Source organism: Trachypithecus francoisi, unplaced genomic scaffold, assembly GCF_009764315.1.
Source record: "Trachypithecus francoisi isolate TF-2019V2 unplaced genomic scaffold, Tfra_2.0 Lachesis_group18, whole genome shotgun sequence".
Classification (NCBI taxonomy): domain Eukaryota; kingdom Metazoa; phylum Chordata; class Mammalia; order Primates; family Cercopithecidae; genus Trachypithecus; species Trachypithecus francoisi.
In genome coordinates, this window is record NW_022681463.1 from 57,415,787 (window position 1) to 57,442,057 (window position 26,271).

General features: G+C 35.8%; 1 protein-coding gene across 2 annotated transcripts in view; it reads left to right on the plus strand.

The window, feature by feature from the left end:
• DIAPH3 (diaphanous related formin 3) overlaps positions 1 to 26,271 on the plus strand; it is a 512,593-nt gene that overhangs the window by 399,196 nt on the left and 87,126 nt on the right. For both annotated transcript variants that reach the window (XM_033177601.1, XM_033177602.1), the window contains 2 exons: positions 2,872 to 2,967; positions 3,441 to 3,500. In XM_033177601.1, coding sequence (XP_033033492.1) covers positions 2,872 to 2,967; positions 3,441 to 3,500 — 156 coding nt within the window. The remainder of the gene's footprint in view (positions 1 to 2,871; positions 2,968 to 3,440; positions 3,501 to 26,271) is intronic.

The following is a 26,271-nucleotide window of genomic DNA, read 5'->3' on the forward strand; positions in this document are numbered from 1 at the left end:
GGATTTGTATGATTGTTGCCCCACATTCAGATTCAAGTTCAATATTTTTGTGCAAAGTGCTGCACAGATTAAGTTGTGCATCACTTCAGGAGGCAATTGCTATCAGCATATTCCACATTATTGATAATGTCAAATTTGATTATTTGGATAAGGTGGTATCTACCATATTTCTCTATATCCTGTTCCTCCACATCCTTACACACAATAGTTTTTGAAGCCATTGACGACTCCTGCCTGAATCATTTCTTACTATGTGAATTGTAATGTGGTGAATTTTGTATTTCCCTCATATCTTTGACATCTATTAGTTGACACTTTTCTTTAAAGAGGAACTCTCCTTCCTACATTTTTAGTACTATATGTTTTTTAGTATCACTATGGATGCATGATTCTTTTTTCCCCAATGTGCAATAATCCCATTCCCATCATTATTTATTTGATATTCAGTTGTCCTAAATTTGGCCAAGGCAATGTTTCAATCTGGCTTCTCTGTCTTTTCAACATATCACTATCTATTTTTGAGCACTGTCTTATTTTCTGTCACAACAATATGTTTCTGACTCATTTCACACTTTTCTTGGCCTCAGTTCTAGAATCAGCCATTTCTGTAAGCATTGTCATTCCTTTTAGGGAGTAATGGTATGTAGAAACCAAGATCTGACGGAGAGAGAGGTAATTGGAAACCAAGATTTTAGGGCTAGTAATGGTAGCTAGAAACCAAGATCCGAATGCTCATTGATACTACTACAGTGTTACAGGAAAAGGGTTTTTTTTGTTTGTTTGTTTTGTTTTTTTAAGCCTTGAGTTTACATTAATACCTATAAATCCAATCCAACCCTTCATGGTTCTTTTTCTTTTTCTCCAATTCCATATTTTCATTTTCTTTCCCACAGTGAGCACATCAGCACATTTACACGTCTGCTCCACCTTTTATACACACACAATAGTCTCAGAATCACTACATCAATACCACTACCAACAACAAATTTAAGAAGAAAGTTCACATTTTCTTTATAGTTTTTTCCCTTAAACTTTATGCCATTAAAGTATTCAAAAGTTACTTGGATTTATTTTTTCCCCTCCTTTATAATTAATGCTATCAATTTGAAAACATGTTTATTTGATTTCAGTACTAGGATTTTTTTTCAATCTCATGACTGCTTGAAAAAGATTTAAAATTTTAATTTTAAATTTTGAAATGTTTTCTTTTTCTTTTACTACCTTAAATATTTGACATTGCCTGCAGTTTTTAAGGAAAAAATATAGTTGAATTTGAATATAAATTTTCAAATACCTACTTATTTAACTGTCTGAAATATTTAATGTATTTTAGTTAAAATAGCCATCAAATCACTTAGAATTACATTTACTGTAAATTAACAACTTCCAAATATTCTATTTCTCACCCACCTTTTTTGATAACACCTACAAGGTTTAGTACTGTTCTAAAAATATGAAACAGCAGCAGATGGAAAAGTGGCTGATACATATTTATATTTATATATCTGTGTATAAACTGTAAATGAGTATGTTATTTGTATTCTACTGCATTCACTTTTCATCTTTTCTCTGTAAAGGAATTGTGTATGAAAATGGAAAAAAAAAATAAAAAGTTCGAAGGAAAATAGCTTTCCATTATTTTAAATGTAGCAGTACACCAGCCATACAATTTCATAAAGAATGACTGCAAGTTACCTTGTCTGGTCGGACAAAAAGTCCTTAGTATTTCCTTGAATTTGGTTTGGGCCAGTAGTTCCTTTGAAACTTTTTCTCCTGCTTTCTTTGAATAATATTTAACAATGATAACTATAAATACTTATAAATATTACAGGCATAATTTGTTCTTTGTAGAGATAATTGGCTCTATATCCATGTCTTTCGTTAATTATATACAAGATATCACTTTAAAGTAATCTTAATGGAATGCAATCCTTTTTAGAGAGCCTCTTTTGATTTATTTTACATTATAGAAGATAAATTTATACATTCTGTAAAATTTTGTAGTGATTGTTCTGTGTCACCTCAAGTCAGGGGATGATTATCTTCTGATATGAAAAATCAGTTGTTGGAAGCATGTTCACAAAAGTTAGCATGGAAATATAATTTGATAAGTTTAGACAGCAGAATATCAGTAACAACAAAAACGCTCTCCTGGGCCTTGCACGGTGGCTCACGCCTGTAATCCCAGCACTTTGGGAGTCTGAGGTGGGCAGATCACGGGGTCAAGAGATTGAGACCATTCTGACTAACATGGTGAAACCCCATCTCTACTAAAAATATGAAAAATTGTCTGGGCGTGGTGGCGGGCACCTGTAGTCCTACTCAGGAGGCTGAGCAGGAGAACAGTGTGAACCTGGGAGGTGGAGCTTGCAGTGAGCAGAGATTGCGCCACTGCACTCCAGCCTGGGCAACAGAGCTAGACTCCGTCTCAAAAAAAAGAAAAAAAGAAAAAAAAAAAAAAAACACTCTCCTATACCTGGTTGACTTTATAATATAGGATGATGCCTTGAAAATAGCTTATTTCTACAAAGGAAATGTGATTTATGATAACTGAAGACTCAAACATTACTAGAACCACATTCCATTTAAGGTAATTATGCTGTTGGACTATAAAAACAGTGCTCTGAAGTGAATCAGTGGAACTCTGTCCTTTTTAGTGCACAGTAACATAGGCACTAATGAGGCACTTTTCATTAAAAGATAGTTGATTTATGAGAGAGTTAAAGTCCTGTCTTATTTTGAAATTGCTAGCTTAGTCCCAGCGTCTGATCTTTTTTCTCCCTACCATCACCATCACCAGTTTCTGTGGAGCTTTGACATTGCTATGGTAACCCTGAGGGCTGATGGAATTCCCTGCATCTCTTTTCACAGAGGGTGATGAGACAGGAGTGATGGATAATCTGCTGGAGGCCTTGCAGTCCGGGGCTGCCTTCCGCGACAGAAGAAGAAGGACACCGATGCCGAAAGGTGAACCCTGTATTTGTTTCATGCTACTTTCTAGGGAGCTATCACAGAGAAAGAACCTGCTTTTCTCATTCTTTAAGTCGTGTCAAGAATGCAGTGCCGCGGGCAACAACTGTTCAGAAGTTTCATAAGTTTGCTTAATCCCTTGCACAGACAAATGTCAGAGAGATATGCATTCCAGTTGGCCGATGTCAGTAGCACATTAACAAATCAATGCACTGAACCTAGAAAATCCTGATTAGTGTGACAAGTCTCATCTAAAGAACCATATGTACCTTATCCCAGTGGAGTTTACAGTAGCATAATTAAATGGGAAGTAAAAGTCATAACATTATTGCTTCAAGTATTTCGGGGTATTGAAGCATTACTTTGCTGCCAGAAATACTTAACCTTGGAAAAAAGTATATCTAATACTGTTTTCCTTCTTGAGATGCGTAGACCTCTATATTAAGTTTATTTTATATATTTTTTAACAGATGTTCGGCAGAGTCTCAGTCCAATGTCTCAGAGGCCTGTTCTGAAAGTTTGTAACCATGGTAATAAACCGTATTTATAAATTGCACATTCTTCTTATCTACTTTTATCCTATTGATCTGTGATTTTAGTACACTGCTGTGAAATTCTCAAGTTTCAATATAACTAAAATAGTAAAAATATGTGCATGTACATATTTGCTATGAGACTGTGTACTCGCATTTTTAATCCTTATATTATTGCCTTGAGGTTGTGTCTTAGGTTCTTCTATCAGGTCTTTAGTGAATGTTTTGTTATAATTATCTGAGGTTAATGTTCAATCATTGCTGATCAGTGTTATCCAAGGCACTCTTTCTCATAACACTTTTTAAAATAGTGGACTTACTATATGTCAAGATACAATTTGAAGTATTGAATCTGTCATCTGTTTTAATCTCCCACATTCACCAGTGTAGTTAGAAATACCTTAACTGGCATTTTGGCAAAATCATAAAAGTAGATGAGCTTCATGTGATATTATTGTGGAAGGATGAGATAAAATCACTAAGAAGGTGAATTAACTTAGTCTCTGATATTCATCTAAGATGGACTCCTCTCAAAAGTCTCTAACCAGTCCTCCATACCCAACCTCATAGAACTCTCTGCTCTGTTCAGGGTGCCATTTCATGTTGATTGGGTTTTATTTGCTTTGGTTCTTTTGCCTCTGTGTTATGGCCTTGGGACCTGCCTACCTTCCACAGCCAAAACACATTCATTGATTGTGGGTGCTGTTTTTCAGAGTGAGATTGTCACTAATGTTTGCCAGATTTATAAATGTAAAAAAACTTGACAGATTTTGTACGAGTGTTTTGGGTGCAGATGAGTTAAGTAGAATTATTAACATGTGACTGAGAGAAAAACCTGTGCCAATTTCTAAGGAAGCCTAAAATAATTATGAGGTAAATAAGAAAAAGACATGGATGTAATTATCTTTTAATAGGTGTGTGGATCCTTACTGCCGAAGGTAAAGTATATATAGTAGGTGCTTAACAAATGACAGTAAAGGTAAAAATATACTGCAGTCTCTTAAATAGATCTTTTTTGTGATTCGTCTTGCCTTTCTCTTGTATAGCAATACAAACAGGAAGAGTTGGAATAAGTCAGAGAGGTTCACTGTGAATAATTAAGTAATTCCTAAATTTAGGGTTATGATTTAGAGCCATTGTGACATATTTTACAATGGCAATACCTGTAGAGAGGAGAACTATCCTGATCTTAGGATTATTTTGTATTATCCATGAATAAATGGAAACCCAGAGAGGCTGAAAACTTCCTAAGAGTACAGAGCTGGTTAGTGACACAACTGTGACCAGAATATGGTTCCAATTCCTATTGTATTTCTTTCTTGATTTTGTATATGTACTTCAGTTATTTTTTATTATTATTAACAAGATAATCAACTCAGCCCCCATTTTAAGTCATTAACAAAGAGCCACAGCCAAACAATGATTGTGATATGATTAATGATAGGCATATACCATTCTACAGTTAACTTAAAATATATATTTTTAGATACTATTTGGGGCAAAATGAGTTCAGATAACTTTGTACACTGGTCTTGAAGAACTCAGCCTTGTGACTATAATATTAGTAAAGTGTCTGGGATATAATGGCTCAGATGCAATTACTTATAAATTGTGATGTTTCTTATATCTGTTTTATTATATATACAGCAGATGAGCATTGCATTTTTATAAAGCTAATATGTACTGGCTTAAGTTCTAAGGCTGTTGTGATAATTAAGCTAGTAGATTATACAGCAAGCCAAACAAGATGTATCAAAAAGATCAAATTCTCTATTCTAATATAAATGTGATGAGTTCCTACATTTTTAGAAATTATTTTCTATTCATATTTCTGTTGTGTTTTCCCTTCATATTTCTAACCAAGTAGAAAGAAATCCAAATGATCAAATTTATCTTAAGAATTGTGTGTATGTAGATTTATTGGACTAGATGTTGAAAAATGCAGGATTTGGTTAAGGAAAATGTCTTCATTGAAAAAAGTCTAGTGATTGTTTTTACTATGGGATGACATTTTGGAGTTCATTGTGTAATCTATTTCTAAAAACTACTTTGTTTTCATTGAAAATACTAACCCTACGACTCAACTATGTGATTGAAATGTAAGATTGAACTTACTTTTTAAATTTGCTTTTATATACTTAAAAGAAAATTGATGTCTAATATTTATATTTTCTACAAGTATATGTTGTTGATATTGATCTCATAACTTATTTTTAAAGACATAAAAGATTTTCTACAGCTATTTGAAATTCATTTATAGGCTATGTAAAATAATAATAATATTAATAATAAGCTAATGTTGACTGAGATATTTGGCTTACTAAATGCCAAGCACTATGATGAATATCTTATGCATATTACCCATATAACCTTCTCAAATATTTATCTCAGAGAGTCAATAGTTTTATCTCCATTTCATAGTTGAAACCAGTCAAGTATTAAGCAGGTCTGATAACTTGTTTAAGGGCATGTAGTCAAATTTTGAATGCATGCCTATCTGACTTCAGAGTCCAAGTTGTTGATTTCTTTGCCATGCCATACTCTTAACATAACTGCTTGAATCCATGTCTAATTCCCTTCCCATCCATGAGCTGATGACTTATGTGCGCACTTTTTTTAGCTTGTAACATAAAGTTGATCAATTGAGACACAGCCTCTCAGAGGTTCTCCAGCCTCTGGTGTGCCTCATCTCTTCTTCCCAAATTTAACCACTAGATAGCACTGTTTTCCTAGTCTGAGGTTGGGATTATGAAAATAATCTAGAATTAATTATGACCACTTTTTATTTCTTTTAAAAAAGTCAGTATTAAAACATTTATGTTAATTTTAATAAACCTATGCTCTGTTAGAAATATTATAGAAGACTTGGGTAAAAAATAGATATCCAAAGCCCAAATTTGAGTTTATTAGCTGCAGTTTTAATTTCTTATTGTCTGTGTATCTTTTGCTGTCTGTGTATTGTCTGTGCTTTCTTAAATCAAAGCTATAGTCTCAGACTTCTTAGGTTTCTTTTTATATATAGAGAGAGCATCTTTTATCTCAGAATAGAAAAAAAAAAATCTGCTAAAGTATCCTCCTGGACGTTGGGGCTAAAATGTCCCTATATGTATTTTAGCAAACTGACCTCAAGCATTCTAACTTCAGTGGACTTCAGAAGCAGACGTCTCATGCACTGAATTATCCAGCCTTTGTGCTGTGGTCCAAACGTCTATCAAAAACACTTTGGTTACAAGTTGTACCTGTTCTCTTTTTCTTTGGCTGTAAAACCACAGGCAGAAATTAAGTATGTGCTAAATCTTTCTTTATTCAGCAAAATTTATTAAGCGGTTGCTAGGCACTTAAGATTTATAGATATCTTCTAAGAATGCACCATCTAGTTGAAAGACAGACTAGTAATAATTGCCCTACTTGTGGTAAATGCCAGGTTAGAGGTAACACAAAACATTTTGGCAAGGAAGTCAGAAAGTCAGAAAGACTGATCCAGACTTCATGAGGACAGTTTAGAGTTGGCTTCTAGAAAGGATCTGAAATGCAAGCTGAGATTTGAAAGATGAATAGAAATGAGGCCAAAACCCAAGGACAAGAGTGAGCCCAGCAGCAGCAGCCGCAGCAGTAGCATGTATGTACGTTTTCAGGAGGTTCTTTCTGAACCCCAGTCTGAACCTTGTAGAACTGTACATTCTAGTGACACCCTAGTCTTCCCACTTTATAATACACACTGCCCTGAAGATGTTTTTATTCAATGTCTGTCACACTACTCATGAGTTTCATCAGAGTGGAAATAAGGCATAAAGGAGCATATCTGTCTTGTTGACTGCTATAACCCCAATACTTAGCTGGATTGGTATCAGGCATATAAGTGTTTATAAGAATATGTTGAATGAACAGACATGTTTATGTTTATACTTGAATGGAACTATTAATGTATATATTAAGGAGAAAAATCAAATCTCCTAATGTCACCCAAATAAGTGAAATTTGATGTGCCAGTTGCTAAAGTTCCAGCTGTGAACACAGTTAACCGCTTCCCATCTCCTCCCTTTAAGTTATCTATCATCAAAAGGAGATATTGATTGTTTGGTCTATGCATAGCTTCAAAGAGTTGTTGGATCAGATGCAGGGAAGGTTCGATTTTGATTGGGTTACTCACTTCTTAGAAGTGGAGGGCTACTTATTAAATATCTTTCCCTTAGTCAAGCAAAGTGTGGCAACATTAAAACAAAAGAACGTATTTGTTGATGAGTACAGGGCATTATCTATTTTCTTTATTCAACACAGTCCAAACCTAAAGATTTTCTGTAGTCTACAGAAAATAGTAAAATTCCTTCTTTTAAATCAAGATAATTAAAATATTTGTTACTGCATTTTAATAAATATCATACTATGGGGTTTGAGTGTTAAGAAATCAGCTGGCCAGTTGAAAATAAAGTACCAGATGGGGAAGAAGTATATTGCAAGTCTGACACCACGCCAGGAAATTTGGACTGTTGAGGTTTTTGAGCATGAAAATGATAGGTCCCCATAGTTTGTATGGAACTAAAGTGTAAGTGAGAAGGAGGGATTGAAAGGACTTCATGGCAAACTCTGTGCCAATATGAATCAGCTGCTAGGGATGGTGGAAAAGTCAAAGAGGGGAAGAAAAAAAAGTCAAAAGGAAAGAAGCCCAGCCTAGAGCTCTAGGTTAAGACACCCCCACAGATAATTGCTAACAATTCATAAGCAAGTGAGTTAGCTAAAGGAGAATCTTTAAAACAAAAGAATGGCAGGTTAAGGACTGAACCTTAGGAATGGCGTCAGGTGAGTAATGAAGTGAAGGAGAAGCAGAAAAGAGATCAAGAAGTTGGGAGAAATTACGCAGTGATGGAGCCTATACAATGAAGGTTGAAAGAAGACTTTGATTTTCTCATTTGTTTTTCTTTTCTTGATTGTTTTCTTTGTAACCTCTGGTATACCACTGAGTGACTAGTGTTTTTCAGGATACATTTATTCCTACTCTCCTAGGGACTTCCCTTCCTCTGTACACTCTGTAAACTCTCTGTAAAACTTCTGTGACAAAGGCTCCACAGATGTGAATTGTTGAACCATACCTTATGCTGCATCTGCCTGCAGTTTGTTTGCATCCTCATTAGGTGGTTCTCTTTTCATAAGTGGTACAGTGGGATTTTTTTTCCAGTTAAATGGATAGAGAGTAATCAGAAAGAATTCTATAAACTATATGCAATTAAAACCCCTAATGATAAAACTATTTAACTGTGACAAAATAAGATAAAACATAATCAAAATTTTAGGCAAACAAGTATTATGCATTTTTAGAGAGCATCCATAACCTAAACAAAATCTTGCTATATTATCTTTACACTAAATCAATTCTTAATAGCCTTAATTTGGATTTGATTATCTATTTTTACTCTTCCACTTATATATGGCACTTTGAGAGATTTTTATAGAAATAAGATTGTATTGCCTCCAGGCACAGCTGCTCTGCCACTCCAAGATTTGAAGTCAGAGTTAAATGTGAAGCTGGTTAGATATCTTTAAATTAGCATATTTTTCTAAGGGAGGCACACAAGACAGGCTTCGTTGTTGATACATCAAAACTCCATATAGAGCCACCTCTCCCCCATCTGTAATCCACTCTATCTTGGGTTGCCTTGTTTCTTGACCTACCTTTTCTCAAACAGCAAGAGTTTGTCTTGAGGCAGAATTAGGAAATTTCTAAGGTTTCTATTGGTGTCTACTGACTGGAAAAAATGAGGACAACTCTATCGAAGTAGTGAATGAGTGAATGTTGACAACTCTGCCGAAGTAGTAAATGTTGACAACTACCATTTTCATTTATTTTAACTGTATCTTATTTTAAAGTAGAAAGAGCATAAGGAACAATATATTAAAATTACTTGATTTTCTAAATGTCATTGGCCTATTTTCTTGAGAGTATTTTTTGTTCTTTTCCTGATGAACTTATGCCTGCCAAATAACCTAAGAAAGGGAGCTATTAAAATACTAATTGTTTTTGACACCCTTACACTTGGGCTTTCAAGCAGAATCACGTGCTACCTGTAGCTGTCAAAAGACTTAAATATTTTTTAAGGAGATTTTTCGAGGCCAGGAATGTAAAATAATTTGGACGATTTCACAATTTATTCAAACATCAGTCTCTTATATTTACCATGTAGTCAAGCAAAAGGCAGAACGGACTCAGCAGGGCTCCTGCTTAGGTAAGGATGCCCTGTGGGTAGACAGGAAAGGCTCTTCTTATCTAATTTATAGTCAGGGCAGGACAACCTTTTGGCATAGTCATTATCAAACAGACTCTTAAGCATGAACAGGTTAGAAAAGTCTCAAGTAGTAAAGACTTCAAGTTGTTTTAAAAGGACATTTATGCAAGAAATAGCAAATGTCTTCCATTTAATGAGCATTCACAAATGTATGCTGAAGGCTGGAATAAATTTAGTGAGAAGGAGATAAAGAACTGTATTGTATAAGGAAAGTAATGTCCTTGACTTCCCTGAAATGGTTGTTATGATTAATATGTCTCTTGTTCTGCTTGTGTTCCATAGTGGACTATAATTATTATGATCTTTTTAAATTGTTTGCCCATTCTGAAACTCTCCCTTTTCTCGTAGCAGAAGTTCAGAGTCTAAATTTATAAGGAATCAATGGACAGACTTTAGAAGCTCCTTGAACTCTATACTTTTGTTTTAAATTTTGTGTTTGGACTTTTAAAACAAACTGGTGAAAGGATATATTGATTTCATCAAATTTCTCCCAAAATAAAAATCCCTTTTAAAAGAGGATTAAAGAATTACTGATTTTGTCTTTTGATTACTGATTTGTTATACATTGTCTCTGTTTCTATGTGTTGTGTAATTTTGCATTACTTAAAAAGGAAGCCTTTTCTATGATATTAATACTTGTTTGCCATTTGAGAACTTAACTTTCATGGGCATGTCAAATGCTTGGTGAATCTACAGTTTTAGAGACAAATAAATTGTTTAGCCTAAACAGTTACAGTCCAACGAGGTGGTGCTACTGTGGAGGTTCACTGAGCATACAGAAGAAATGACATCATCTGTACTTGGGATAGTCTTTGGTCTTACTGGATCTCCCAAGCTGGAAGGAGTGCAGGGCTCATCTGGGTCATACAATTTGGAAGGAGCAAGAAAGAAAAAGAGGAGCCAGAGGAGGAGCATTCTCCCCTAGGAGCCACCAGTGACACAGAAGTTGGGAAAAGGATAACGTTAGGAGATATACCTAATGTAAATGATGAATTAATGGGTGCAGGACACCAACATGGCACATGTATATATGTGTAACAAACCTGCACATTGTGCACATGTACCCTAGATCTTAAAGTATAAAAAAAAAAAAAAAAAAAAAAAATTAGTGTGGAAAAAAAAAAGAATAGTCACCAAAGCCACATGTTCAGAAAGACCAGGTAGAAAAGGATGCATTAACACCTGAGCACAGATTGGTTTGAAGGACCCAGGTATCACTGCTTACCTTGAGAAACGTGGTATTGGTAGAAACTGAAGCCAGGTAGCCTTGGCTAGAGAAGGAGTGGAGCTGTTTTTCTTTCTTTCTCTCTCTTTCTTTTTCTTTCTTTCTTTTTCTTTTCCTTTCTCTCTTTCTTTCTTTCTTTCTTTCTGTCTCTCTGTCTCTGTCTCTCTCTCTCTCTCTCTCTCTCTCTCTTTCTTTCGCCAGGTAGCCTTGGCTGGAGAAGGAGTGGAGCTGTTTTTCTTTCTTTCTCTCTCTTTTCTTTCTTTCTTTCTTTCTTTCTTTCTTTCTTCTTTCTTTCTTTCTTTCTTTCTTTTCTTTTCTTTTCTTTTCTTTTTTTTTTCTTTCTTTTTTTTAAAGCCTAGATATGAAGAAAAGAAAAAGTAGGGAAATAGCTGGACCAAATGGCTTGTGATTTAATGAGCATATTATGTTTATTTGCCATTCATATGACAAAGGCTTTCCTGTCTTTGTATTCTGAAAGGAAGGGTTAATAGCTCTGGAGGTGTGGGGTTAAGACTTAGGGGAGCAGTAGTTAGGTTAGGTTAGGTTCCTGGGGTATGGGATATTAGAGCATAGGTGCAGAGCACCTGGACAGTTACAAAGGAAGGATGTTTGAACAGAAGTGGTGGCAGACAGTAATTGAGGGAAAATTCGGAACTCCCACCTGATAACACCTGTTTTCTCTGAGAATTAGGAGATAAGATCTCTTCCTTAAAGTCATAGTCTCTGGCTGGGGGAAGGAGGCAAGGTCAATGGGGGATGATGCATCTCCTCTAAGGAATGTCAGAGGAAAGTGACCAGGGAGACACAAACTAAGTTTTACATGAATTGCAGAGGGAGATGATTACTTATGTAGTGATAGTACAGTGTGTAAAATCCACGGGAAGAAAAGTAGCCAAGGTGCCTCCCAGGCCCTATGAAAAAGGGCAAATTGTCCCCAGTAACCTAAAGGTTCTAAAAAGTAATCTCCGCGTGTGACCACAATGCTCAGTTAGGCAGTAGGCAGACTGGGTGTGCTATAGAGCACCAGCCAAGCAGTCATCAGATTTTCTGAGAGGATGAGATATTTTGTGTTCTGAAAAGTGTAGTAGTTATGGGAAAATAATGAAAACTCTTTTGGATCATAACCATGTGTAGTTCACCAGTGTTTTTGCTGTTATATTCCATCTGTAGTAGGCATTAGGGCAGGGATGGGGGACCCTACTGCAGCTGAATTTCTTCCAGGCATGTGCCAACTGCATTTTGTGTCTGAAATCTTTTCTAAGAAAACAACACTTGGTATTTATTTATAAGATACCATTGGATTTATATTTTACTTTATTTGCCCTCCTTAAAGGTCAGTTCCAAGTAGCCACAGATACAGAAACCACCTTTTAAAATTGCTGTCAGTATTAAAAATAAATAATTTGCAAAATACCTTACACATAGTAGGTACTTAAAAAAAAATAGCAGTAGTTGTTCTTATTCAGTAACTATTTGTGAATGCATAAAACCAGCCAGATTTTCAAACACTGTTTCTACAAGTGAATAGTCTGGCAGAGGAGTTTGACCTTGAAAAACAGTTCAGAGTCAGGTTTGGGCTTTGAGTTCAAACAGGTCTTGGTTTAAATTCTTGACTTACTATCAGGGTGACTGTGGCAGGTTATTTGTCTTTACATTTTCTTTTCCTCAGCTATAAGAAGAGAAATTACACTATGTGTTTCATAGGCTGTTAGGAAGACTAAATGAAAGTGTGTGAAGGTGCCCAAATTTGTGATGTAGTGTCTGGAATTGAGTAGCTACTCAATAAATTCAAACTATGCTGGCACCTCCTCATTCCTTCCTCTTCTTTACTTTCCTTCCGTGATACATTTGCCAATAGAAAGTTATTGCAAATCCTTCAACGAGAATGGTACATAGAATGGGTTTAGTAATTGGAGACATGGAAATTAATTTTCTTGCCGTGACTATGTCTTGGACTGTACTTAAAATACAGAAGTAATATAAACTAGTTTAGCAGAAAAAAGTTGAAAATTAAGACTATGGAGAATTTTGCTCTTAAAATAGAATAATAAAGATATTTTTTACCTCCTTTTGTCCTTGGGAGTCAGTCACCACAGAGCCACCAAGAGAAAGAATCACAAAAACAATTCCCAGTACCTGTAGCATCAAGATATCTTTAATCTGGAACAACAATATATAGAGACGGGAAAGATGGAAAAGATGATGATGCGAGGGTAAAGCTGGAATCCAGACGTATTATTTTCCTAGGGCTACCATAGCAAATTATCACAAATTGGAAGGCTGAAAACAAAAATTTATTGCCTGACAATTCTGGAGGCTGGAAGTCTGAAATAAGATGTTGGCAATGCTGGTTCCTTCTGGCAGTTCTGTGGGAGAATCTGTTCCATGCCTCTCTCCTAGCCCTGGGCATTGCTGGCGGTCCTTGGTGTTCCTTGGTTTGTTTCTGCATCACTCCAGTGTGTGTCTCCATCATCACATAGTGTTCTCCTCATGTGTCCTTTAACTTGTCATGTGGCCTCCTTATAGGGACACCAGTCATTGGATGAGGACTCAACTTCCTCTAGTATGACCCTGAGTTTGCCTGATAACATCTGCAAAGATCCTATTTCCAAATACAATTGACATTCACAGGTACTAGGGGTTAGGATTTCAACATTTCTTTTTGAGGGGACACAGTTCAACCCACAACACCACAGGACCCCAGTGGCAAATGGACTGATCCATCCCTCCCAGGACTCTGAGGGCTCAGGAATTATTGGGGCCAGAAACTGCTGACAGAACTAGTGAGCCATAAAGCTGAAAAATGGGACTGGAAAAGGAGCAGTTCAGCCACCATCTAGACAGTCTGACTCCAAAGTCCAGAATTTTAACCATTATGCTGTACTGCATCAATTCACTTGCCTTTCCCCCACCCTTCCAGGAGATCAGAGATTTATCGTTTGAAACAATTGCACTCAAGAATCTAGAATGGGAATATGAAACAGGAGCGAGATTTCCACTGCAAACAGGGATTATGTAAACACAAGATGACCTAAAGAGAAAAAAGTGGAAATGAATGGAAAAAGCCTCTTCTGACTCCCTTCTGCCACTTGGTTCTAAGCATACAGAAGCCAAGTTTATGTTCCAAGCAGATGATAGAATACATCTCTGGATTTAATAAACAGTCTAGAGAACAGGCTTTCTGATACTAGTCTGCTCCTCCCCACAGTACTAGCTCAGATCAAGAGAATTACACAGAGAAACCCATTAGCTGACCAACTTACTTATTCACACAAAATGTTTACTCTTAAATATTAATTTGGGCGAGGAATTCATTAGCTAACATTTGAGGAAAACATTTAACATGGAGAAAAAAGGAAAAACAAAGGAGCTCTTAATAAAAAGAGAAAATATGAAGAACAAAAGAAAAATTTCAAGCAAAACACCACAATTATAATTTCAGAGATATCAAAGACAATTTTTTTTTTTTTTTTTTTTGTGACAGGGTTTCTCTCTGTTGCCTAGGCTGAAGTGCAGTGGCATGATCATAACTCGCTGCAGACTTGATCTCCCAGACTCAAACCATCCTTCCACATCAGCCTCCTGAGTAGCTGAGACTACAGGCATGTACCACCATGCCCAGCTAATTTTTTTATTTTTTGTGAAGACAGAATCTCACTATGATGCCCAGGCTGGTCTTAAACTCCTGAGTTCAAATGATTCTCCCTCCTGAGCCTCCCAAAGTGCTGGGATTCAGGTATGAGCCACCGTGCGCAGCCTCAAAGACTATTTCAATGATGAAAGGAAGAGAATTCATGCATACACATATGTGTGTGTGTACACACATATATGTATATACATATGTACACATATACATATATTTACATATATGTATATACATATGTACACATATACATATATTTACATATATGTATATATACATATGTGTATACACTTATGTGTGTGTATATATACACATATGTATACACATATATAAAGATGTATGTATGAAAAAGAATTAGGAAACAAGGATCTCTTGGATATGGCAAACAAGGTAGCAGAAAAAAATTAGTACAGTATTTGAAAAAGCATAAAGATAGAAGCTTCTTGGAGGTTGTTATGTCTATTTTTTACTGTTTTAACAGATTACACAGACTGGGTAAGTTATTAGGAACAGAAGTTTATTGGCTTATAGCTCTGGAGGCTGGGAAGTTCAAGATTGAGGCTGTGGCATCTAGTGAGGGCCTTCTTACTGCGTCTTCCCATGGTGATGGGCTAAGGGAGACCAAACAGGTCTGGACTCATCATCCTTTGTAAGGAACCTATTCTCACAATAATGGCATCAATCCATTAATTAAGAGACGCGGCCGGGCGCAGTGGCTCAAGCCTGTAATCCCAGCACTTTGGGAGGCCGAGGCGGGCGGATCACGAGGTCAGGAGATCGAAACCATCCTGGCTAACACGGTGAAACCCCGTCTCTACTAAAATTACAAAAAATTAGCCGGGCGTGGTGGCGGGCGCCTGTAGTCCCAGCTACTCGGAGGCTGAGGCGGGAGAATGGCGTGAACCCGGGAGGCGGAGCTTGCAGTGAGCCGAGATCGCGCCACTGCACTCGAGCCTGGGCGACACAGCAAGACTCGGTCTCAAAAAAAAAAGAGAGAGACGCCTCATGGCCTAATTACTTTGTAAAGTTCTCATGTCACAATACTACTGCAATGGCAATTAAATTTCAATATGAGTTTGGGAGGGGACAACCATTCAAAGCATAGCAGGGAAGATCAGGGGAAAATGTGAAAATTACAGTTAATCAGAATGATCATTTGTACAATTGTATTCAAAAGCTTTGGGGGCAATTTTAGAAAGCCTTAATGATAGACACTAAAAAAGAAAGATAATTATTAATTTTAGAAAAAAAGACATGATATATGATTATGGTACACTGTTCGGCATAGTCCTAGATACTATTTTACTTTGCCATAATAATAGAAACATTGTAACCAGACTTTAAAATGGTACCCAATGATCTCTGCCTCTTTGTTTTCACACCTTTTAATAATCCACTCCCCCCTCAAACATTGTTCCAATTAAATATGGCAGGAATGATATCTCACTAACAAGCTTGGATTATAAAAGATGCAGCCGGCACGATGACTCACCCCTGTAATCCCAGCACTTTGGGAGGCTAAGGCGGGCAGATCACAAGGTCAGGAGATTGAGACCATCCTGGCCAACATGGTGAAACCCCGTCTCTACTAAAATACAAAAAATTAGCCGGGCATGGTAGCACGCGCCTGTAGTCCCAGCTACTCGGGAGGCTGAGGCAGGGGAATCGCTTGAACTCAGGAGGCGGAGGTTGCAGTGAGTTGAGATTGTGCCTCTGCACTCCAGCCTGGCAACAGAGCAAGACTCCGTCTCAAAAAAAAAAAAAAATGATGCTGAAGCTTTCATCTTGAGGGCTCTGTTCTCTCTCCCTCTTCTTTGGCTATGGGAGACACCATGTTGTGAGCAGCCCTTTGGAGAAACTCAAATTGTAAGGAACTGGATCTTCCATCTAGCAGCTGTTTGAGCTTCTAAGTTTATCTCTATTAAGATATAACCAGAAGCCGAAATATCTTCTTTCATTTAGTTATCTATCTCCTTTCCTCCTAAAATACACTGGTTGTACTTTTATTTTGCATTATTCCTCTTCACTTTCTCTCTTCCAATACTGTATATAAACCTAAGGGGGAATTTTCTCTGTTCTAACTCTCAGCTTATCATTTTTATGTGATCCAGAAACTAAAGTGCTCTTCAATATGCATTCCTAAGGAGTAATAGGGATGATAGGAGTCAATAACGGTAGTGCCACTAGCTCAGGATAATAAATGTGCTTTTGCATATAAAAGGAACACCCTTCCAACCTTTTCTTTTGTGTTCTATAGATAACATTGGCCAGTGATTTTGCAGCACATTTCTGAATTATTTTCCTCCCTTGTCATTCTTAATGTGCAAAAAAAAAAAAAAAAAAGATACGAGCAATAGATAAAAATCAAGTACCACTGTACTTTTTTTTTTTTTTTTTTTTTTTTTTTTTTTTTTTTAGAGCAAAGGTGCCCTTCTGGTAGTGTGTAAAACTCTAGTAGATAATGTGTATGCACTGACTCCTTAGTACGCAAGAGGGTAGGATGAAATTAGCATTTTGAAACACTGATGTTAGTTATAATCATTGGCTTTTTTGTAAAGAAGCGACTTTTCATATATTACACTGATCTCATGAAAGCCAGGGATACAGTTAGCATAGCTGGACCTGTGGTTTGGAGGGGAAATGATGGTTAGACAGCTTGCTATTTCGTCTAGGTAAAGAGATAAATACTAAATATTTTTCTACTTTTAAAGGGTTTATGAATTTTTTGAAGCAGGAATTGACATGCATTAAAAATGCTATAATGTCTCATTGATTCCCAAGCAAATTAGAAATTATTAATTTTAGCCATGATGTACGTTATTGTGATGTGACGGCATTGGGCCTAAACAGTTTTGCCATTTATTAGCACTAATATTGGAATAAATGAGAATGATCATTAAGCGCTATATACATGATCATTTAAGTAATCATGCTTGCTGTCTCCTTCTATTAGTCAGACCTCTTTGGGTTAATTAGTCAGAGGAGCTGTCTTATTCCAATTTCTAGAAGAATCATGAAACAAAGAAACACTGAGATATACCAAAGAAAACAATAGAGCATCACTCATTTACCTCATATATTGACTTTATGTACCCTCACCTAGTTCGTATTGCCATCTTAAGGTTAAAAAAGTCTAACAACATTTTTTATTTTCAGATAAGATAATTAGGCCTATTAAATTATATTTGCATACTTTCCCCCATTAAAGCATGTATGCAGCATAACAATGCTAATATGATATGCAAATAACAACAAAGTACACATTTACCAACATATTCATGCTGAAAAATGAACTAGTAAATACTGTTAGGATTTAGCATTTAAAAATGTTAAAACATCTTGTATTTTAGCTCTGACAAGCCAGTAACTCAATCTATATAACTTCAAGGCTACAGATATAAGAGACAACTAAGAAACTTTTATTATCAGCTCTTTTATTACTCACATCTTGTTAATATAGTTACTCTGAAGAGTTTTTAAGTTGATATTTGATAAACCATGAACAGAGTTTTATTAAATCCAAAGTGCTATTTTTATCACTGGATGGAAAGAATATTTTATAACTTTTTCTTAGTTTTCCCCATGCACTAAAGGAGGAGAAAATAGAAAGTAAAAGATCTTTTAAAATTATTTGTTATCTGTTATCAGGCAGCTTCTCAAATGAGAGTGATGATGTATGCTCTATTTTTTAATATGCCAGAAGAAAAAAGTGAAGGGCATACTGCATTAAGGAAAATCTCTGACAGTCTTATAGGGCAGAGAAAATCCTGCCTGAGACATCTCCCAGGACCTGTTTCTCCACTTGCAGCCTTTGACAATAGCAGCCTCTCTAATAAGTCTCAAAGCTTTCATCACTTTTTGTTTTTTGTTTGTTTGGTTGGTTGGTTTGTTTTGAGATGGAGTCTTGCACTGTCTCCTGGGCTGGAGTGCAGTGACGCAATCTCGGCTCACTACAACCTCCACCTCCCAGATTCAAGCAATTCTCCTTGCCTCAGCCTCCCAAGTAGCTGGGATTACAGGCACGCACCACCACACCTGGCTACTTTTTTTGTATTTTTAGTAGAGGTGGGGTTTCACCATGTTGGCCAGGCTGGTCTTGAACTCCTGACCTCATGATCCACCCACCTCTGCATCCCAAAGCCACAGCGTCCAGCCGCTTTCATCACTTTTTAAACACTGATCTCTCTGTTTGCTACTCACTTACTGGAAGCTGAATACTGCCTATTACTCTTCATTCTGTTAACTTACTTTCTCTTCATTTACTGATCCCTGTTTCCTTTCCTTACCTAAATATAAGAAGTCTTGATCTGCTGAGGATGAGAAAGAAATATATTTAGTGATGGGATGAAGTAATACAAGTCAGTAACTCTAGGTACTATGTTGTAGAAATGTGATACTTCCTAGAAATTGTGTCTTCTACATATTGTTTTCATAACTAGAAAAGGGGTTTTGAGAATAATTGTTTAAGTTATTTGTGATTAGTTTTCATATCCTGCTGATACCACTCTCCTTGTGGTAGTTTCTGTGCCCCTGGGCCCATCCTTATATGTTTTCCAAAGTTTGCTTTTTTGTGTTGTAGGCCTGTATGTTTCACCACACACTCTTCTAAACAGATCTCCAGTTCTATCTATAATCTCTTTGTATTTTTGCACTAAGATCTTCTTTAACCATGTTAAAAAGATATTTTTCTTTCAAAAAATGCCAAGCACTATTTCAAAATCAGAAATAAAAGACTATAACTGATCCAGATGTGGTGTCTTATGCCTGTAACCTAGCACTTTGGGAGGCTGAGGCAGGAGGATAGCTTGAGCCCAGGAGTTTGAGACCAGCCTGAGCAACTAGTGAGCTACTGTTTCTACAAAAGGAAAAATTCAAAATTAGCCAGTTCTGGTGGCGTGCACCCATGGTCCCACCTACTCAGGAGCCTTAGTTAGGAGGATCAGTCAAGCCCAAAAGGTTGAGGCTGCAGTGAGCCGTGATCCCACCACTGCACTCCAACCTAGGGGACAGAGCAGACCCTGTCTCTTAAAAAAAAAAGAGAGAGAGAGAGAGAGAGAAAATTATTGCCTCTGTGAAGCTGAAGCCCCCTCTTCACTGAATTGCTTGGCATTGTGTATTGAGATTTAGGAGGGTTTTTAAAATTTTATTTAAACTTCCCATATACTCCCTGGCTTCTTCCTTCATTTTAAATGTAAACTCTATATGGTAGAATCACATACATATGGAAAAGTAAACCATCCTAAGTATATGGCTTGATGAATGCTGATTAAATGAGCTTGCCTGTATAACTAGCACCCAGATCAAGAAACAGAATTTAATTAGAAACACAGTAGCCCCGTGGCCAGTCATTACCTCACATTCCATACATGTCCTGACTCTGAGCATAAACTAGCTTTACCTTGTTCTTTCCAAAAATAGGATTGTACACTTTGTATCCATGTTGTTGTATGAAGCTGTAATTCATTTATTCTTACAATTTTTTAGTATTCCACTATAAGGGCATATCACAACTTTTTTCCCTTTTATCAGTGGATATTTATGTTGTATCTAGATTTGAACTATTACAAATAACATGGCTAAGAATGTTCTTATTGTGTATGTCTTTTGCTTCTATCAGACATACTCCTAGGAGTGTAATTGATGTTTTGTTGGATATGCATATATTCAGCTTTAGTAAATACTGTCCAACAGTTTTCCAAAATAGTTGCACCAGTTTAACTTCCATAAGCCAGGTATAAGAGTTTTAGTAATTCCAGTAGGGTATCTCAGTGTGGTTTTGATTTGCATTTCTTCTATGAGACCTTTTCATAGGCTTATTTGCTTTTGTGGATATCCTGTTATGTGAAGTGCTTATTCAAGTCTGTCCTCTGTGTTATTTCGCTATTAGGATAAATTATTATCATTACTGTTGATGATTTTTCAATGCTGCCATTGAGTAGGTTTTATTTGCCCATTTTTCTATTAGCTCACCAGCATTTTTCATACTGAGAATAGATTTTGATGCAATTTTATCATAACACATTTCAAACTGCCAGTTGTGTTATGAATGTTGTCCTTGTAGCATGTACTCTTCTCCCAGTGTTTCAGTGGCTGCATGGCATGGCTGTGTAGTAAAGATGACCCATAACAACTAGGTTTCCTAGGGTTTGACTTTTATGTGTTTTTTTTTTTTTTTTTTTTTTTTTTTACCATTATATATAGCACTGTTTCTTCAGGATAATTCAACACATATGAACAATTTTAAAGCTTTTTATACATATTGCCTCACTGGTCTGGGTAGAGTGAAGAGATTATACTAAATTATAGTCCTACCAGCAGTCTCTGGACATGTCCATTCATCTAATCCTCAATAACACTAGATGTGTCTCAGAATTTTTACTATCGACAAAATGGTGTCTTATTGTTTTGCATTTTTCTTTAGCTGTGAAATTGCATGTATTTTCATCCTTTATTTATAACTGATAAAATTAAGGGGGCAAAGGAACCAGAAATGAGATAGGAGGGAGAACCTTCTCAGTATTTCTTAGCAAACTATGTCATCCTTAAGGAAAAATCAGAAACTTCAATATTATTATTTTCTCTGTCTTATTTCTCTATTAGGATAAATTATTATTATTACTGTTTGTGATAATTTTTCAGTGCTGCCATTGAGTAGGTTTTATTTGTACGTTTTTATCATTACTGATAATAAATACTATTAACTCTGATGTACTGGAATAATGGGTTGGAAATAGGTGAATGAAAATCAGACAGACCTAAATCCCAGTGTCAAGAAATAGCTGGAACCTCAGATGTGTTCTCACCTCCTTTCCCAAGGGTTTTGGGTAATTAGGTAGCAGATTAATGGATCTGTAAAAATAACTGTGACTAACCTTAGTTACATGATGTCAACTGAGCCAACCAATGAATTAAGTTCTCTTCCATGCAATTTTAACAGCAACTTTAGCAGATTTCCCCCGCTGCCTGCCTGCCTGCCTTCCTTCCTTCCTTCCTTCCTTCCTTCCTTCCTTCCTTTTCTTCCTTTTCTTCCTTCCTTCCTTCCTTTCTTCCTCCCTTCCTTCCTTTTTACTAAATTTACCACAGGTATCTGTTTAATAAAAGGTATCTCAATAGTGAAAGTATTAGTAGATTATAACTTTTTAAAAGTTAGTTTATATACCCTACTTATTTCTAGGAAGAATTTGAAATGGCTTAAAAAGGAGGCACATAATAATTATGTAATTAAAAGAGAAAACAGATGCTATAAGAAAAGAAAGTTGGCTTCTTAGCTTATAGCCTTGGTTCTCAAATTTCAGCATGCACCAGAATTACCTGTGGTCTTGTCAAAATAGAGGTTTCTGGGCTCAACCCAGAGTTACTCATTCAGTAGGTTTATGGTAGGCATGAGAATTTGCATTTCTCAATTCCCAAATGCTACTCATTTAAGAACCACACTTTGAGAACCACAAGATCTGGATCACCTTTATCCATTTTGAGTATTTGGAATCATCATTGATTAATATTTTTATTAGTCTTTTTGTGAGACATATATTTCAGTGTCTGATCATACATAATAATAGCTATTATTTTTTATAAGGCTAATTATATGGCTATACAGGATATGATTAATTCTATATCATATCCTACATATTATCCTGTATATTCATATGTATTCTGAACCTTGGCCACATTAGAAATATCTAGAGAATTTTTCTATTGGCTCCAATATGGAGCCTTATCTCCACATATTCTGATTTAATTGGTCTAAGATGGGGTCTGGGCACTGTATTTTTTTGAAACTATCTTTGTGATTTCAATGTGCAAAACAAAATTGTAAGCCACTGATAGGTAAAAATAAAAAAAATAGCCCCTTTTGCCAACAAGTAACAGATTGTTTCATCTGTGGCTTTTTTTCCATCAATGTGCCTAGCCACTCATTCTCTTTTTTTAATCTGTGTGGTATGTTTTTGGTTCTTGAGTATACCATTTTGTTCTTCTCTTAATTGAACTTCATCCTGTTTTTGATGAACCATTTCTCTAATCTATCAAGGTCATTTTAAATTCTATTTCTTCTAAAGCATTTAACCCCTGCCCAACTAAGTATCATCTGCAAGTTTAATGAGCAGATTTTCAATTTCCTAATTGAGACTGTGCTCATTAAGTTTTAATATTTTATAATTTTATTGCAAATTATTTCCAGCATGTGGGTGATGCTACCTTGACCTTGCCCTGGCTGTGCACATTTTCTTCATTATCAATGAACGTTTATTTAGTGCTTAGAAGTTGTGTGGTATTGAAACAAGTTCTGTGACTTCTAAATAATTGAAAGTAAGTACTGAATCTGACACCATGTAGTTTGAACTCTAAGGAGAATATGTATATAACATAAGCTGTATGAGCAATACAGAACATATAAGCATTTAAATAGAAAAATTAAACATTGAACGAATAGTTCATGGGTCTGTTCATAGGTCTGTAATGATCTTTACTATACCTGTATGGAAAAGAGGTTAAGGATGTAGGTTGCCACTTTACTGGCTGTGTAACCTTTAGCAAGTCACTTGCTTCTTGTGCCTCAGGTTTTTTGGTCAGTAAAATGGGATCATAATCATTCTAGCCTTGGTTCTATGTGAGGCTTAAAATCCAGTAATGCCTGGAAACTTCTCATTACAACCTAGCACATAGCAAAAGTTCAAGTAAATTAAGAGCCAAATGAGAAATGGATAGTAGAAAGTATTTTAGGTTTGGTTTGACAAGACTGATAATAATCCAAGTGACAAAAGGATGATTAGTCTCAGGTCTACCTTCTTCAGTGACTAATTAAACTAACGTGGAATCTTGCAGTTTTACAAAGTAGAGTTTATTTTTCTGTAAGCAAACAGTTTTGATTTTCATTCTCAATTTGCTATATTTATCATTGGAAAGGGTGCTTTTGCAGCTCATTATAGCTATTAAGTGGCAGAGTCAAGATACAAATTCAGAAATTCTGTCTACAGGTTGGTTACTACTAAATGGCAGAGCGGAGGGAATAGATTGCCCCAGACATAAGAGGTGAGAGAAGTGAGAATCTATTTTAGAAAGATAAGATTCCAAAAAGAATAAAGTAGCTAGTGTTTGACCACTTACTACATGTCAGACACTGTTGAGTGTATTATTTGCATTGTCTCAAAATGAGGCTTAGAAAGGTTAAGTAACTTGCCCAAAATCATAAAGCTGATAAATGACAGAGGCAAGAATTAAACCCAGATCTGTGACAGCAAATTCCATTCTCTAAATCACTTCAATAAATTGCCTTTCTTTGAATGGAATCAGGAGATTACTTTTTCTGGAACAGAAGATGCACTCAAAAATATCAGAAGTAGAGAGCAGAAAGATAAGTTGGATACAGAAGTTGTGTTTACTCCCTGTTTTGTGACATATTAAATGAGAAAAATCAGCTGAGGGATTTCTCTTCAGTTTAGCATGTATTTAAATTAGTTAAATAGCTAAAACGTGAAAGTGTCTCAGAAGGAGGAGGCTGGAGATGGCCTAGATGAGGGTTTTAGAAATAGAGATAGATTAGAAGGTGTGGGTTAGAAGGGTATGGAATTTATATACTTTATCTTCTTTTGTTCTTTGATTTTCTTAAAATAAGTAAATGCCAAGGGTGATCTCTTTGAGCCCATAAAAGCTAATGCTGTTTTTGTGAAACACACATTTTTATAGTACTTTACAGTTTTCAGAGTGCTTTCAGATACCATATTTTGTTTGATCTTAATATATTACTGGCACTTTTACAATTTTGTTTCTATTATCCTAAAACATCCATCAGCATAAGAAATATATTTATAACAAATTGGATGGAAGACACACCTATTCTGGAGTTTCTTTGAATATACCTGTTTAAATGTGTTTATTTCATTGTAAGTGACAAGTATAAATATGATCAACAATTAAAATAAAGATATTACTCATAAAATACCAGCCATTAGGCAGTGTCACCAGAGGATCTTTGCTTTTCTTTCTCAAAAATCTCAATACTGCTACTGCTCAAACATGTTCAAAGCAAAGTAGTTTTCCCCCATGCAGTAGTTTTGAGTCCCAAAAATAACAGTATAACAAAAACTTATATTTTCAGATTTGTATTACTGTATTATTTGGAGTCACGAAAATCTTTCAACTGCATTTTGTCTGAAGTTTAGTGATTTATAAACACTCTTGATCTCATAAATTAGAATTACATAAATATCTGTGATTCATGAGAGAGTAGAAGTCTCAGATATCGAATTTCTTGAAAAGTTTTCTAATATTTGCCCTTTACTAACAGATTGGACAAAAGTTAGGCTTCGTCCAGTTTGTCTATTTATAAAAATCATTTTTAACCTTGAAATTATTTCTGTTTTTGTTCTTTAACCCAACTTGTTTGGTATTAGCCTCAGAACTAAATAATACAGTATGATCTGAACTATCCAGATAGTATTTAAAAAGCTAGAAAGCAGAATCATTTCTGCCAGACAGTAAAATATTTGTAATTTTCATTAGTAGCTACTTACCGCTAATAAATTTACTTTTAAAAATAATCTTTTATAAAATGAAAATAGATGTCTAAATGTGTTCTTAAGGGAGATAATTTCTGTTCAGACACTTTACATGTATATATTCAGACATTTTATACCAAAACCAGAACTAGCTAATGTGTTTCATTCTCTCCATTCCCCACTTACTCACATCCCCAGATAATTATTTAAGAAATTTGAATGATTAAATTAAATATTATTCTTACTTGCTAAGAGTTTTTTGTTTAGACCTTTCCCATTATAGAATTTGTACTTACCCTTGTTCTAAAAGAGACTGAAGCTTTAAAATGACTACATTAGCTAGGTGCAGTGGCTCACGTCTGTAATCCCAGCACTTTGGGAGGCCAAGACGTGGAGATTCTTGAGCCCAGGAGTTGGAGACCAGCCCTGCGCAACATGACAAAACCCCATCTCTAAAAAAAATACAAAAATTATCTGGGTGTGATGGTGTGCACCTGTAGTCCCAGCTACTTGGGAAGGTTGAGATGGGAGGATTGCTTGAGCCTGGGAGGTTGAGGTTGCAGTGAGCCATGATAGCACAACTGCTCTCCAGCCTAGGTGACAGAGGAAGACTGTGTCTCCAAAAAAAAAAAAAAAAACATTGACTACATTATTGCTTATTGTGGTACAATACTAATAATGTACCTGAAGTAAAGAAAACCCTATAGAGGTCTACTTAGTTTTGAATCCCAGCTTTGCTGTTTATATGTTGGTAGTTACTGAATCTCTTTGCACCTTGGTTTCCTTATCTAAATTATTCCTACCTTATAGAGTATTTGTGAAAACTAAATTAAACAAGCCATACAAAGCATTATGCACTCAATAACATGTTAACTGTTATTACTGATGATAATATTTAGTTCTATACTAACAAGGATGTTGGCTGGGAAAGAGATTGTACTCTGGAAATATTTGAGTTTTGAAAATTTTAGACCACCGTCATCTGCCAGGTTATACCAGCTAGCCCCATTGTCCTGTGTTACTTGAATATATTCTGCTTCTTGGCTCATTAAGAAGTGTTACTGGATAAGATCCATAGAATGTTTTACATGACTATGAGTGGCACTGATCCAATTTATGAAGCTTG